We start from the raw sequence: 15,562 nt of genomic DNA on the forward strand, positions 1-15,562 counted from the left end.
TCTGTAGGCATTCAAAAAATAATACTGCTAGTTTGTTCAAAATATTTAATATCACTCAGTTTAACAAATTAGTTGGAATGAGAACAAAATATATGAACATAAAACGGAGATCTGGAAACCTAGGAATATCACTTGGGATCGTCAGCTGCTCCCCAATTTAGGTTGTAGCACGTGACGTGTTTAGACCAATCACGCGAGATTTCTGAAACATCTTCCGACACCTCCGGGAGCATTCGGAAATCTGTCTTCGGAATTATTCCCAAGATTTTGGATGTCCTCAGTAAGGTGAGATTATGCCACGTCAGTGTTATTATAAGCTATTACAAAATAATTCACTGGCTCTTAGCCAATCAGAGTCAAGGAAATTGGTTATTTTAACCACTCACCACTGTCCGGAATCGACAGAAGCGCAGCCACAGCTCTGAGCGCGGATCGTTTAAGCTCGTCTTGTTTCTCGAATTCTTGTTTAACTGAATTTGCCTTCACCTTAGTTTGTAACGTCGCACGTAGAGGTTCCACGAGAATATCCACACCTAAATGAAAATATAATCACAGTTGAAACAACGACAAAGGAATGCGATCAGGAAAATTGGGCGAGTTCTTGGGGTAAATTAGCTGCCGTTTAAATGGGATGCGCTCCCGGGGGTATTAATTTGTCTAAGTGCCTGGAACATCTAACTCCAGATTAAAAAGATGTGAGTTTCCCAGGGGTACTCAAAGAATGAAATTCCCAGGGGATAAGTAAGATCAGTTCCGAAGAATTGAGCCAAATCCGGCTTCATCATAAACCTCGGTACTAAAAGGAGCTACGTCACGGTTTGCGCGTCTTGAAAAGTTTAGCTTAAATTTTTCAAGATCGTCGTTTGTAATCCGTGTTAATCTTCTATATCCTAAACCATCCTTGTTCCTTCATGGTTTATTATTATCTCTTTGGTGTTTTTCTATCTTAGCAAACTACCATTTTCAGGTTCCTTCAATTTCAAAGTGATATTATTCGTGGCAAAATTACTCAAAATACCGTCACTGAGCTCCTTTAATATTGGCATACAGGAGACCAGCGATCAAAGACATTAACGAGAATGCGTGAAGTACAATGCGATTACTTACGTTGTAGAATGGCATTTGGACACAAGGACGAAAGCCTCACTAACATCAGGAACGTCAGCATCTAGATAACAAAGAATAGGAAAAAAACTTACGCTTCTTGTCTTTAGTTTTCTCATTACAAGGGATGCCTGTGTCACTACACACTACGCCGGAGATATTTGAAAACGGCGATTTCACTCTGAAAACGCGTCAAACCAGTGTTTTCCGTGTACATTACGCCGAAGAAATTTGAAAACGCAACAATCACCGGTCATCTTGGATTTGTGTTTGAGGAAATCTCCGGCAGGCAAATCACATGATCATCGTGGCGCCCTCGTTTTTGAAAAGCTCCGTTTTCTAAACGTTTTCCGTCCACGCAAAAACGCTTAGCCAGCGTTTTCAAAATTTTCCTTTCGAAAAGCTCCGTTTTCGTGACGGATTAGGCCTAACCGTAGAAGTAAAGCTGCGTTTTCAAATTTCTCCGGCGTAGTGTGGACCAACTGTTCAAGTAGCAACCCAGTCGCTTCTTCGGGGTTGAAATATTTTACCCACCAACCCTCCTTAGCAGAGCTTGGTTCAAATAAAGAAACGTCAGCTTGTTTTGATTGTTTTGACTGTACTAACCTTGATATCATAGTGATCTTTAAGTCCGTCTTCCACGTGACTCAGAAACTCGAAGATGTCCAGCCGGTCAAGGCACGTGTCGAGAAGCGTGTACATACATTCAAACGCGGCCTGATGATAAACAAACGGAGATTGTATCATCTTTCATCTTTCATGACATTCATCACTCAAACCCCAGTCCAAAATACAAAAGGTACGCTATAACAGGTCTCTTTTAACCCCTCCCTAAATCACTCAGCTATATGTGACCTCTACAAAGCCCCTTTGAGCCATACACTGTACCTGCTTACGAGATATTCCACTTTGCAATAACACCCGAATTCTGAAGAGAGATGAACAATGCACCATCCGTGCCCTCTGTATCGTTTTGTACACAGGCACACATTGACTTGGAGCTCAGGCTTTCAATTCGACAAAAGCTTCCGGCACGTGAATTTCCGGACATTTTCAATGGCGAGTGGAACAACATTTCCAGAAATTTCCCCAAAAGAGGACAATCTCGAGAGGAATGCCCAAATTTACGAAACTATCTTGCCGCAAATTTCGTTGCAATTTGATTTTGCTCACGGCATTTTCGGTTGCATGGTTCGCAATTAAAAATTCAACAATTCTTAGATTTTCCCCGCAAACTTTCTCAGGAAAAGTCCGTATCACTTGTCCTCGTTTCGAAAATGCCGTAAAGTTCTGGTCGAATGCAAAGCGCCCTAGGAAACAACGAACAAGCCCACACCTTTCTGATATCCAAGCCATCATCCACCGTGTGTTTGAATGGACCCATTTCAACTTCTCGGATGAGCTCTTTCTACAAGAAACGAAACAGACCGAATATTTACAGATTTCTACCTTAAACACCAAGTAGATTTGACTATGAAAATAATCTGTACAAGTATTATAGTTCACCTTTGTTAAGGCGATCCACAACATTGAACTCCTTACAATACAAGATATTATGGGGAGGTAAATTACATACTAGTTATCTAACGTTTTCGAGTGGTATACCATGCAACATCCCACGAGCCACTTGTATTTTCTCACCTACACGAGCCTTGAGGCTCGTGTGTGTACTGAGTAAATACAAGTGGCTCGTGGCATAGTGCATGGTATACCACGAGAGAGCGTTACATAATTATTTTACACCTTTTGCTGTTCATTTACAGAAAATAAACATTCATTTGTGTCCAAATTTCTTTCATTATGGTGAATCAACTCTCATTAACACCAATATGACCTTCATTTGAGCGTAAGGAACGTTCAAGAATAACATTTACATATGTATTAACATTCAAAATCATCAAAAAAAAACAATACCTTCATTTGACATTCATTGACTGTAAATGTATTTTCATTTTGGTCGAAAAAAAAAATTCGTTGTCGCGAAACGACAATCATTTACACTTTAGGACATTCAGTTTTCAACAAAAGACTTTCAATAACACAATTTGCATGAGAACTAACATTCAATTGCATTATTAGGCAACCATATCCATGAAGGTAACAATCTTTAATGCGGCGAGACAAACATTACAGCCATAATAACATTTATTTTTGAAAGAAAGAATATCAAATTCGCTGAACGATTTATCCTTCAATTGCCTCACTATTGAGGCATCGTGGCAAATACGTTTGCATGAAACGAAACCACTGTCCACGTTTAGCTGCCGTAATGGTACCAATACATATTTCGTTGTAGAGCTTGCTGCAACCGCTGCGTGCGATAATTTCACAGAGCAATTCCCTGGCGTCTTGCTTCGTCTCTTTTGACATCTTCAAAGGCCCTGACCGTCCTTTCGCGGTGTTCAAATGGGATTCTACAGTATTTCTTCGTGGCATTTCTGGAGAAATCTAACTGTCACTATGACACACGTATACTGTAGTGCGCCCTCTGAGTTGTACGCAAAAAGTTTCATAAGTGGCCGAATTTACATATATCTGGAAGGGAGAGGAGGTGTATACCATGCCATAGAAATTACAGTGGCCAACACGATCACTGAGATGCGTGACACGCGATGGGAAGGTTGGATGAAATATCGTCGAATATACAGTGGCTTTCCTGTGTTCTGATTGGCTCTATTTTCTATGGGATGGTATAAACAACTTATCTTGTTGAAAAATAACCCCTTTTCTTGTGAATACAACACAAATACCATACGGTTCCATTTGTGCTCCCCTGCAAAGAGCTTTCTTTCACCTTTGAATTAACTCCCCCAATTAGTAATAAATTAATTTAATTTTTACCAATAGGCCCCGCTATTAAAAGAAGAGCTATCAGCAAAGCACGCCCTACTGCCAATGCCCACGTCCAAACTTCTAGTTTGGCGAGTGCCTATATGTTCAGGCAAAGATGATGAAATAAAGAAACTGTCGCTTTATCAGCATCTTCACTCTGCTGCCAAATTATAGCATAATAACTGTACACTTTCCGCCTGTCTGGAGAGCAAATTGTTTTTAGTTTTAACTTCGGAGGACGCTGACTAAATTTACATACAAGATTTCACCAAGGTTTGGACTAGCTTTTAATCAACCTACCCTGACTTTAGTTTCATTATAGAGCTGAGGAAGTATTTGATCCAACAGGTCTCTGATTAGACTCGGCTTGTTGTGAGCTGCAGAGTTGAATGTGACTAGAGCCACTCGGCGAACATTCTGTGAGAAGAAGACACTGGTAAGCAACAATAACAACAAAAAGTATAAAAATAACAACAACAACATCAATAACAACAGCAGCATCATCATAAAAACATCATAATCGTCAACAACAACAACAGCAACAACAACAACAACAACAACCAAAACTTGAAGGAGAGTGGTTACCGCAGCTTGTAATAACTGTACAGTGAAGTGTATTCATCAGTTTGGTGTCGTTGAAAATTTAAAACAATGCTCTATAACTTCCGTTCGACATCTACAAAGGTTTTTATTTACCATTTGTTCTATTCTTATAACTCAACAATTATCATAAGTACACATGTAAATAAATGAAATAGTAAATTGTTCTTCATCCTTCCCGCCACGATAAACTGCAATGAACTATCGTCCTCTTGAAATAAGCAACAAACCCTTACCAAAGGGACGCCTGGCAACATTTCACCAACGATGCTACATATTATTTAATATTGAACTGAACAGATCATTGACCACTTTGTCTTCATAGTGAATAGCTGATATTGCAATTATCAGCGGTTTGACATACAAACGACCCTTTCGCTTCATTCACATGCCCTTCTAAACAAAAGAATATTTCACCGCAGACTCAGCTACAATAGCAGCTATCTGAAATTTTCTCAAAAAGGTAAACGAGCAGGTAAGGTCAGTTGACATGTAAAACAAACACACACCAGATCTGGGTCCTGAACTGTCCTGAGAAAGTCTCCTATACATCCTCTGAGCTGACTGTCTATCGGTTGAGGCTGAGGAAAAATGAAAGTAAAGCTAGGGTAAAAACCAGGGGCAAAAGCCACGCATGCTTCGAGCTTTTTTTCTCTCTATGATCTTTAAACTATACTTTACATTAGCAGAAATCTTCTAGCCTTCTATCACGAATGCTGTTCTCTGATTGGCTACGCTATTCACTATCTATTCTGTTGTAGATAGTGAGTAGCCTAGTAGTGTGCGGCTGCTAACAAAATGGCGGCCGCTTCTTTACGTTTTCGAAGTGTCTGAGAATAGGATTTCGATAAAGTTTTAAACGACCGGTAGATTTATGCTAAAACAATTAGATTATTCGCTCTCGATTTCTATGCGCGATAGAAATCTCGAGCTCATAATCTAATCGTTCGATATAATCTCTTTTACTCACAAGAGTTCCTGGGCAATGAGCAACTCGATGACCCAGGTGGGGGTGGGTGGAGGGGGGATGCTCGTCTTCTCACTTAAGAGTATACATCAACGATTCTGGTCTCACTTAGGGTGTTCAAACGAAACATCACTAATTTTGTGCCGAAATCCGTTCTTCATTTTAACAACAATGTAACAGTTTTGTTTTGTGTCCCAAAATAAGTATGGGATTCTCCCAGGCTATAAGGTATTGACACGTTAATAAATAACAAGCATTCTGTAAAGACATGCCATGGTAGAATAATTCCCGCAGCACTCAATTCTTGATTTGTTAGCATGGAGAGCCAATCTTAAGAGTTGTCACACGCATGCTATCACTACCATTGGCGGATCCAGACCTTGAGCTAAGAATTGGGGGGGGGGGGGGGGGAAGGGGTTGCTTTGCTTGTCCTACCGACTTTTCTCCCTTCTGTGAATTCTTCTTGTGTTACCCAAAATAAAGGGGGGAGGGGGGGGGGGGGGTCCTCCGGGCCCCTCCCCAAGATCCGCCACTGACTGGCCATTCAATGATCAACACGTGTCCAGAGATTTGACAATTCATACAAGTTAGCATTTGCTTACATGATCGGAGATGGTAAACTTCACAGCTGTTACTACAGTGCTCCTGGCGAAGGCCGAGTCTGAGTTCAAATAATCCTGTGGTAAAAAATAAAGGAACAACAACAGGTTAGAATTGATTATTACTACTAGAAAATGGGTCTGGAAAGGTTGCACAAAGAACATTCGTAAAAAAAACAACGTACAATACGCAGCGACGCCAAGGACAACGCCTAGTGAAAAAATGGATCTATACATTGCCTTCGAATATCGCATTGTCTAGTTTCTGCTTGGTACACCGATCGGCCTAAAAACCTGCTCAAAAAGCCTTGATACAGTACCGGATGGTCCAGTCTATAGCGATAACATTATTTCTCAGTGGTTTTGTAGATCGAGAATATTATAAATATTGATCACTTTTATACATGTTTGTAAATAAGGCCCTGTCCACAAGTATCCGGATATTTTTGAATCCGCAAATTTCTCTTTACGATTCAAGAATTTCCCCGTCCACGCGTAGCAAAAATATCCAGATTCGCTGCCGATTCGCTGCGTGTGGACGGAAGCCGTATCCGGAAAGAAAAAGTTTCCGATTCAAAAATATCCCGATACGTGTGGACGGGGCCTAAATAAATGTTCACAGAAAGAGTTTTTCAGAAAATTCATCTGAAACGTGCCGAAAGCAAAATTTAAAGTTCAACAGATCGCACAATCTAATACGTAATCCTACATTCTGGTTTTGCCTTTATGTTTTTTTCTTTCTATAAACCCCTGAAGACCATGCTGAATTGCGTGCGCAAATTTGTCAAAATCAGGGTACTTTTCCACACGATTTATCTCTGAAACGAAGTAGGTGATCCCATTTTCTTTTTTTTTTTTTTTGCATTTCTGACACAAGTAACTCATTATCCCACTGCAGTAAATATTAAAAAGAAATCTATCAACTAGAAAATTTTCGCGCGAACGTCCTCAAGGCACTGTCCACACTACGCCGGAGAAATCTGAAAACGACCTTTTTATTCTGAAACGCATCAAATATTTTCCGTCCACACTACGTCGGAGAAATTGGAAAATGCAACAATCACCGGTCATTAGAGATTTGTGTTTGAGGAAATCTCTGGCAGGCAAATCATATGAACATCGCGAGGTCATCGTTTTCGAATAGCTCCGTTTTCAACATGTTTTCCGCCAACAAAGAAATGCAAAGCCGGCGTTTTCAAATTTCTGCGGTTTGAAGAACGTTTTCGAAAAGCTCCGCTTACTTGACAGGTTAGTGTGGACGGTAGGCCTAAACGTGGAAATAAAGCTGCGTTTTCAAATTTCCCCGCCGTAGTGTGGACGGGATCTAAACTCCCTAATTCCTGTGGATTAACACAAACCTTAAGTTGTGGTAGAAGCCGCAGTGGATCAACAAGCGTCAGTTTGCCAAGACACTCGGCAACGACGTTCCTTGTACCTTCCTCTGTACTTTCACAGTGACTGAACAATAAGGTCCTGAACGAAAAAGCAAAGTTTGTAATAAAGGACGAGCCCTTTTCTTTACGGGAAAGGGTGGGGAAGGAGGGATTAGACAATTTTCTGGGACATGAATTTTGTTCTCACCCTTAGGTTGTGCATATTTTTTTAGTGAGCAATAGCTTGTGCAAGATTTTTATTAACATCAACAATCGAAATAATGATAGCAGAAAGCACTTGCTCGATTTTGTTTCCCATAGTTCCCTTCGCAAGATTTTTTTCAGCAATTTTTGTTGTGCAGAATTTTTGTGGGGTAATTATCCTCCACGATAACGTACCATATCGAACCAATGAATGGTTTTAGAGCTTCAACTCCCCTCGAGCTCCCCGCTTCGCATGATATAACCTTGGAAGAGAAAGAAGAACTAAGATTACAGAATTTCCTTAAGGGGCAATCACAAATCAACTAGGTTACGAAGAAGTACTGCGTTTAATAAAGCCAGAGGAAAGTGTATCGCTTCACAAAAATACTACATGATCATGAAACAGAGGGAAACAGGTGTTAGAGCAGTTTTCTTTTTAAACTGTCGATTTACTAAGCTATGTGATTGGTTTAAAAATCGCGTCACTTTCTCGACCAATCAGTAGGCGACATTCAAACCAATCGTAAGTAGTTCATACACGTTTTCCCGCGCTTTGCGCCGGCTACATCATGTATTTGCTACGAGTGTTGATTGGTTCACTGGATTGTCTGTGTCCTTTGTGATTGGCGGAGTGATAAGCGAGTGCTTTGTGTACCTCTTTGAGAGAATGAAGCAACAGATATTGTCTCTTGGGATTTGCTTGAATCTCCTTGAGTAGGAACGGCAGGTACAACTTCAAATTACCAGCAGCGATTTTACCTGGGCAAAGGAGAAGCAAACTATTACATGTACGTACAATTTCAATTATTCAACTGACAATAACAGACACCTACTTTGTTGCACATCAGTGTCTGTGCTGGTGTATCCCAGATCATATAAACCCAGACGCTGTAGCATCAAGTTGGTAAAAGTATCGGTAATTTCCATTCGATGTGATGCTACTCCAAATCCGCCAAATGCAGGTTATTTCCTCCACAATCCTCACTCAGTTTAGAAAACCATTTAACCATCGTGAAGTATTAATTTAGTATATTAAATATATGGTATAATACAATCAAAAACAAAACATAAAACATTTATATATCTGTAACAGCATAGTAAGAATGAAGTGTCTTGTACAAATAACAAGCACGAAACATCTTACGCAGACATCCTTTTGCCAAGTCAGGCATTCCTGTCATTCTTCGTCAACGATGAGTGCGTGACGGGCCAAACGAGACGCAACACAAAGGCACTGATCAGGTTTAATCTCTCGACGTCTCAATCTCAATATTAACTGCATCTAGGCCTAAATGTCGAGCTTAGTATTACCCAAATTCCTGGACTAACCTCTAATGTTGATGTCAGTTTTTACCTAACCTTGATCTCAGTTTGGTCTTTATCTCAATAATTATTTCAATATCAATGTCAGTGTAACCAACTTGATCACACGAACCTAGTGCAAAGGAAGCTGCTGATTTTATTTCTTCTGATGGAGATGAGAAACAATCCAAAATGGCCTCAGCCAAATCCTGGTGACTGCTGAGGTCACTGCAAGAAAAAGAGATTTAATTTCATTTTGTTTTCTACGGAACAAAGCGCTTGGACTAAGTTTGCTGTAAATAGCTTCATACACGTTAACTGTTTGACTTCGAAACATAAGTCTCTGCTTTACCACACCTAAAACGTAAAGGAAGCAATGACATTGTCATTGATGTCAGGTGATAAGAAAATCAGAAGAGAACAGCACGTTGGGCGTGACGAATATGACAGGAAGTTGCCACAATGAAGAGAACAGGAGGTTTTCAAGAGGTTTTCAATGACAAAGATGGAAGTTGCCATGACGATTGAAAACAGGAAGTTGGAGCATGGAAAACAAAAACTACATTTCGTACATACATGTGTCTTCCTATTTCACCCAGTGAGAGCAGCGAAAACAATCTGACTGGATCAGAAACTTTTGCACTCTGCAAGAGAGACAAAGCGATGTTCACAGTATGAGAATTACAACCCTCGGCCTTGACTGTTCAAAGACAGGATAATTTTATCCTCTGGATAATCTCCTTTATAATCCATCAAATATTTTCGCTCGCGCGCGATTGGTTTAAACACGTCACGTGACCGAATATTCCCCAGCTGAAACTGGGGAATATCCGAGATTAGTATATACCACACAATTGAATAGTGCTTTTCGCGCCCTCTGATTGGTTAACTCGGAGGTGATTAGCAAGTACTATTGTTTTCTAATCACTCTGCAGTGAAACGAAAACAAAATAATTTCTAACTTAGTATAAGTAAGAAAACATCAGTCATAAAGGAGGGGGCATCTCGTTTATTGATCAGACATAAATTGCCCTAGGATAGTAATTAACACCATAAACGTAGTAAACAAAAACACGGAAATTTACTAAAACAAAATTTCCAAAATGAACTGATCAAAAGCGGAGATGCCATCGAAGTGACAACTCCTAACGGACAAACTCCTTAAATATAACTTCTTAGCATAATTACGTAACCTGCATACCAACGAATCTACATACCAGTACAAAACTTCTTACAATAACAACGTGAAAAATTATATTTCACCTTCGAGCAACCGGCGCGAGAGATTTTAAAATTTCCGACCGCTTGTCACACATTATTCAGCTTGTGTGGTATATACTAAAACAATTATTCACCTCAGTGTCGGTGAAAGTGAATAATTGTTCGCACTTCGGTCAATAATTGTTAAATATTCCCCAATTTTCAAAACTGCGCACGTTGCGAAAAAGATTTGAAGAATAATAAACACAATAGCCTCCATTTGGGGGGAAAATAAGCTCGGAAATTTCTCCTTAGACATTATCTGTTCCCTGTTCCCTGTTCCAAAGTCATCTTCCCTGACTCTGAAGATGACTTTGGCTTTCCATTAAGGTTGAAGAAACGTCAGTCACCAACCACCCACACCCATATGATCGCAGTGGACGAGCTGCTGATACTCCTGAGTTCAAACCATTTACTATCAAACCAACTAAAAGTACGCTGTCTAATGGACAGAGATTTTACACTGTGAATATCCTTCTTCATCTTTTTCAACAACCAATCACCACTTTAGAAACGAGAAAAAATCTGAGGTGAGTGTCATCTCGCAGTCGCTTGATAGACCGTTACAGGGACAAAACAAAAGACGAGAAGTCATACTGCCCCTGGTAAGACTGAAAAGGAACTGCGAGAGGAGTCTCGCCCCAGAATAATCTGCATTGAATTACGTTGCATAGGCTATACAATGTAATTTAATGTAGTCAATGACTGTTTGTCTACTGCAAGTTGCCTCGTACGATCAAAAGCAGCTCCTACAATATAAGAAGTCATAACAAAAAAATCACGGGCATGGCTGCTGTTCATAAAAATCACGCAGGAAATGGAAGAGCTTTATTTTTGCAAAAACCAAATTGCGTTCACAACACCACCAAAAGGCTGCATCTTTTAAGAGATTACTGACTGTACCTGAATATCTTTAACAAACTGGTTCACGACAGATTGGCCATCAGATGGACATGACATGGCTAATGCAGCAACACATTTAGCGATGGAGTGGAAGGCCTGCAAGAAAACACAAACGGCATGTCAAATCAAAAAGTTACAAAACCCAAGAAAACATAATTGAAATTGGCAGTCAACACGAAAAATAAAAATTAAAGTAAAAAACCTGTTTATGGATGACTGTCTGTTGATTACCATGGCTTGAAGAATAAATCGGAGATACTAACATCTGAAAATAAAAATAACCAGAACGTCAGCAAACAGCTTCACTAAACAAGGACTGCTGATAAAAGAAATTGTTCCGACTCAAAACATCCCACAAAATTAAATTATAACAAAAATAGTAAAAATTACAATGTCAATCAATGTAATTAGCACTTCTGGGCTAATTGAGGACACAATAGCTAAAAAACAAACATTGCAGCAAAATCGTTAAGAATCCCAGCAAGTGACAGTCACTTTTCAGTCTTGTCTCAGCCGTCATCACACAATGCCCCACAGGAGGAAGAGTTGCGTGACAACTACAAACGACGGCTGCGCAGGAGACTACCCAATTGGTGGATGGGAGGTCTGGCTAGCTGCCTAGTTACGCAAGGCCCAGGAGTTGAATTCTACATGTCCGTAAGCAATTCCAAACCCAATTAGTGGACCTAGTGGCAGGCTAGGGGACTTAAATCTAAACCACTTGGCTACGTCGCTTCAATAAACTAATGATTTACGGTTTGCAAGGTAACTGCAATTCAGACCTCCATCACTGGGCTACCATTTAAGTGAGTGTTTACAGTGCAAAAGTAGTATACGAGTTACCTGGAAGAGATCTTTGAATCCCATTCCTTTCATGCCAGACATGACCAGCTCAGTCAGGAGGGTCAGAGTGGCATTCAATGCACCGCCTAAAAACATGAGTTTAGAAAATTACATTACATTATATGACATTGTTACTAAAGTTTATCAGGAAAGACTGCACGATGGCCAGAGGTCATACGAAAGACAACAAACCACGCAATAGTCACGATCTACATAACTGGCCACGACTCGGGGGCCAGATTCACGAAGCTCTCCTACGTTAACACGCATCTCTTAGTTAAAAATGGTTTCATAACAGTAACCTTTGTATTCAAACGATACCTGGATAAATCCTAACCCACATAAAGCAAGCTTTGCGAATCAGAGAACCATGAGTGACAAAATACAGTCTTTAGTATTCTAACCTTGGAGAAGTGGTGATCTTATTAAGCCCATTATTGCAGGTAGAGTTGAAGAGCAAGCCTGGAAACCGAAAAGAAGTATTTTATTGTTAGAGAGAACAGAACAACAACTTTATCACGGTGAGAAAATGACACTACATATAACAGTTTCAGAGCAATGTAAGAGTTTTCATAATTCTGCAAGTTTACAGTTCTGCAATTTTTTTTTTTTTTTTTTTTTTTTGTGAAATAACAAACAGAGAACTTGCAAAATCAACCACTGGTTGAATTTGAGCTGCCATGAACATGACTTTTTATCACCAACATGACTTTGAAAAGTGAAAAACTTAAATATAATGGTCAAGTCTTATTAAAAATTACTATACAAGTATCGAAGCTAAACAAGAGTGGTGTAATTGGTTATGCATGCACAAGGTTGTGGTGTCCACCTCAAAACAATCTAGTAAGTTCTGTCTTTCTTTCAGACTTTTTCAGTTGTTCTGTCTGTTCCGGAACTTCAATTTGCTCTCCCTTAAATAAATCATTTGATATCTTCATCTTTATGTTCTAGGGGCGTTTCATGTACCAGTGAAGGCACTTGGTCAAAATTGTTAGCACTGCTTCGACCAGAATTGCAGCAAAATCATCATAGGTGTCTCTTTGACAGTGAACTTGTTGTTTCTTGCTTGTTATCAACAACACAATCTACAGTTTCTAACAATTGATATATAAGTCCTAGTTCACCTGAGCCATGCTGTCCTTATGAATCTTAGCAACAGAAGTTAACAGCGTAAGGGACAGCTGAAAGAGTCAAGGAATAAACAAAGGTGTGTGAGACGACTTTCGCAAAATTACGCTTCTATAGACTACAAATTGACGCTCATTTATTATGTTTACTGTGGGCCAGAAATTCCGCAGCAAGGGCGTAGCTAGGGGGGGAGGGGTCCTGGGGTGCCTGTGACCCCCCTTTTGTAAGCCTTTTTTAAGGAAACAACCTACAACAGGTGGCAAAAACGACATGATAATCTGGTGAGTACCCTCATTTTCACACAGTGTGACCCCTCCCCCCCCCTTTGAAAAATCCTGGCTACGCCCCTGCGCAGGGTACAAGAACAAACAGTGAACGACCAATCGGTCTTAACTGTGGCGGGCCTTCTTGTGTTGCTTTCTTTAGCAAGGAAATTTTTTTCTATGGTTCATGCTACGTGTCTCTAACTTGGTACAATGTAATCAGGGGAAATGGGGATAGGAAATAAAATCAGTGGGGCAACATTATAAAACGCCAGGGAGCAGCTCCGGACGCAAATTCCCCTTGTTGTTTGTGCAATGGGAATAAGAGGTTTATGCTGAATGACTATATAAAGGTCCTCATATATTGAACATAGAACTTAAAAGCATCTTACAGGACCACACGACGTTTTAGCTTATTATCTTGGACGGAAGAAGGGGGTGGAATGCACACGAGCGTGCTTATCTGGAAAAAAGGCAAAACTATTTATGCAAGTAGTGATCATGAAAGACAAGCCGACTCCAGTAGAGGGTGTATGTACCTGAGAGATATGAAGATCACTTTCACTGATTAGTGGTGGCACCTCAGTCAACACTCCTGAAATGTTCTCCTGCGTCAATAAATAACCTGACAGAAGAGACACAAGATTTCTTGACAACCATAATGGACACGACTTAAACCAACACACACACACACAAAAATCTTCAACGTGAATACTAGGCCTTCAAGAATTAACAAAAAAATGATAATTCACAGTCACTAGCTGAGTTTTGTTTGGCGATTAGTTCAGATTCCAAGTGGGAGATTCTGGAATTTGACAAAATCAATCAAAGTGGAATCCCTACATGTACAGGTATTTCTCTGCCTCAAAGGGAAGCGAAAAATGGTTCGAGAAGTCAGGGGTTCAGGATATCGGGGAAGAAATAACAGTTAAACAAATCCAAGCAAGACGACTGTTGGTTAGATTTATCTAAGGAGTTTCGAAAACTCGACGGTTTGAGAAATACGGACTCCACTACGTCTTCAGTTGACAGTTGGTGCCCAAATTGTCGCAAGTCTTACCAAATGGTTAATGAAAAAGTATGAATCTGGACAAGTGCGATAAGAAAAGAAAAGTGCATAGATAACAAGAAAATTAACCTACCGTAATTTGTAACCAACACATTCAGGGTCGTCAACGTGGATAGTTTGAGTGCTCTTTGGTTTTTGCGCAAAAATGATGCGAGAATTGGCATAGAGTCACCCTGAAAATACACAAAACATACGGCAATGACACGAATTATGAACGTCTTCATTCCGGGGCGGAGTTCAAAATGGTTCAGGAGGCAGCTTGGCCGAGTGGTTTAGGGCGCTGGTGTTATAATCCGGAGGTCCCGGGTTCAAGGCCTCCACCCTGCCACTAGCGGGATTTGTTTCTCGGTAGTCCCGAGTTCAAATCCTCGATCACGCTTTGTAAATAGCCAACTAGTCTGCCTCCTGCCAGTTGGGATTTTTAGCTATGTTACGTAAAATTGAAATATTTGTTTCCTTTGTTTCAGTGGCATGTCTGTAAACTAGCTAAGCTTAGTGCTTGTATAGCTAAGTGAATGACCACTATAAATGCGATTTACATTTTAACATTTACAACAAACTCTAAACTTACCAGTATTGGAGTAAGGTCAATTCGAAGAGGTGATCTGAAAGGAAAACAAAAAATGTTGGAAGAACAATCTTTTCAGTAAATAATTTCACGATATAACGTGTACAAAAATGTCCGCTTATGAACGAAAAAGGCAATAAGATGCTAGACACATTTCCATGTGCGTTAAAGAATCCTCAGAAATGTTGGCAGCTGGCTGTTAGCTAACACTTGGAAAAACGGGGCACGCATGTTTCATAATGAGCTAATAAATGTTCCATAAAAGACCACATCCATTAAATCTTATTTTAAATCTTATTTTTGAGAAAGATAGCATTCACGTGCACCATTCACGTGTACTCTTCTGACAAATAAAGCATGGATCGTTACATGTCATCTCCAAATGAAAAGGGAGGAAAAGGTACGTGGATTGGCCAATTTATGAACTTTACATGATGCAATAAATGAAAGATGCAAGAATTGAGCTGTGGTGCGGGTATTGCTTTGTTGCTGTTGTTGTTTTTTTTTTTGTTTCGTTTTTTTTTGGGGGGGGGGGGGGAAGAGGGGT

The 15,562-nt window shown here is 40.0% G+C and overlaps 1 protein-coding gene across 1 annotated transcript in view; it reads right to left on the reverse strand.

Annotated features, from left to right (window-relative positions):
* Positions 1 to 15,562, reverse strand: part of LOC145495872 (cullin-associated NEDD8-dissociated protein 1-like) — a 32,561-nt gene that overhangs the window by 1,466 nt on the left and 15,533 nt on the right. Inside the window, exons 21-40 of the mRNA XM_081475462.1 lie at positions 15,019 to 15,052; positions 14,521 to 14,620; positions 13,918 to 14,003; positions 13,112 to 13,168; positions 12,392 to 12,449; positions 11,988 to 12,073; positions 11,347 to 11,409; positions 11,145 to 11,240; positions 9,558 to 9,625; positions 9,115 to 9,209; positions 8,335 to 8,438; positions 7,875 to 7,942; positions 7,461 to 7,575; positions 6,106 to 6,180; positions 5,046 to 5,117; positions 4,237 to 4,353; positions 2,441 to 2,512; positions 1,711 to 1,821; positions 1,108 to 1,168; positions 387 to 533 (exon numbers count right to left, since the gene is read on the reverse strand). Coding sequence (XP_081331588.1) covers positions 387 to 533; positions 1,108 to 1,168; positions 1,711 to 1,821; positions 2,441 to 2,512; positions 4,237 to 4,353; positions 5,046 to 5,117; positions 6,106 to 6,180; positions 7,461 to 7,575; positions 7,875 to 7,942; positions 8,335 to 8,438; positions 9,115 to 9,209; positions 9,558 to 9,625; positions 11,145 to 11,240; positions 11,347 to 11,409; positions 11,988 to 12,073; positions 12,392 to 12,449; positions 13,112 to 13,168; positions 13,918 to 14,003; positions 14,521 to 14,620; positions 15,019 to 15,052 — 1,685 coding nt within the window. The remainder of the gene's footprint in view (positions 1 to 386; positions 534 to 1,107; positions 1,169 to 1,710; positions 1,822 to 2,440; positions 2,513 to 4,236; positions 4,354 to 5,045; positions 5,118 to 6,105; positions 6,181 to 7,460; positions 7,576 to 7,874; positions 7,943 to 8,334; positions 8,439 to 9,114; positions 9,210 to 9,557; positions 9,626 to 11,144; positions 11,241 to 11,346; positions 11,410 to 11,987; positions 12,074 to 12,391; positions 12,450 to 13,111; positions 13,169 to 13,917; positions 14,004 to 14,520; positions 14,621 to 15,018; positions 15,053 to 15,562) is intronic.

This window comes from Orbicella franksi, chromosome 8, assembly GCF_964199315.1.
Source record: "Orbicella franksi chromosome 8, jaOrbFran1.1, whole genome shotgun sequence".
Lineage (NCBI taxonomy): Eukaryota > Metazoa > Cnidaria > Anthozoa > Scleractinia > Merulinidae > Orbicella > Orbicella franksi.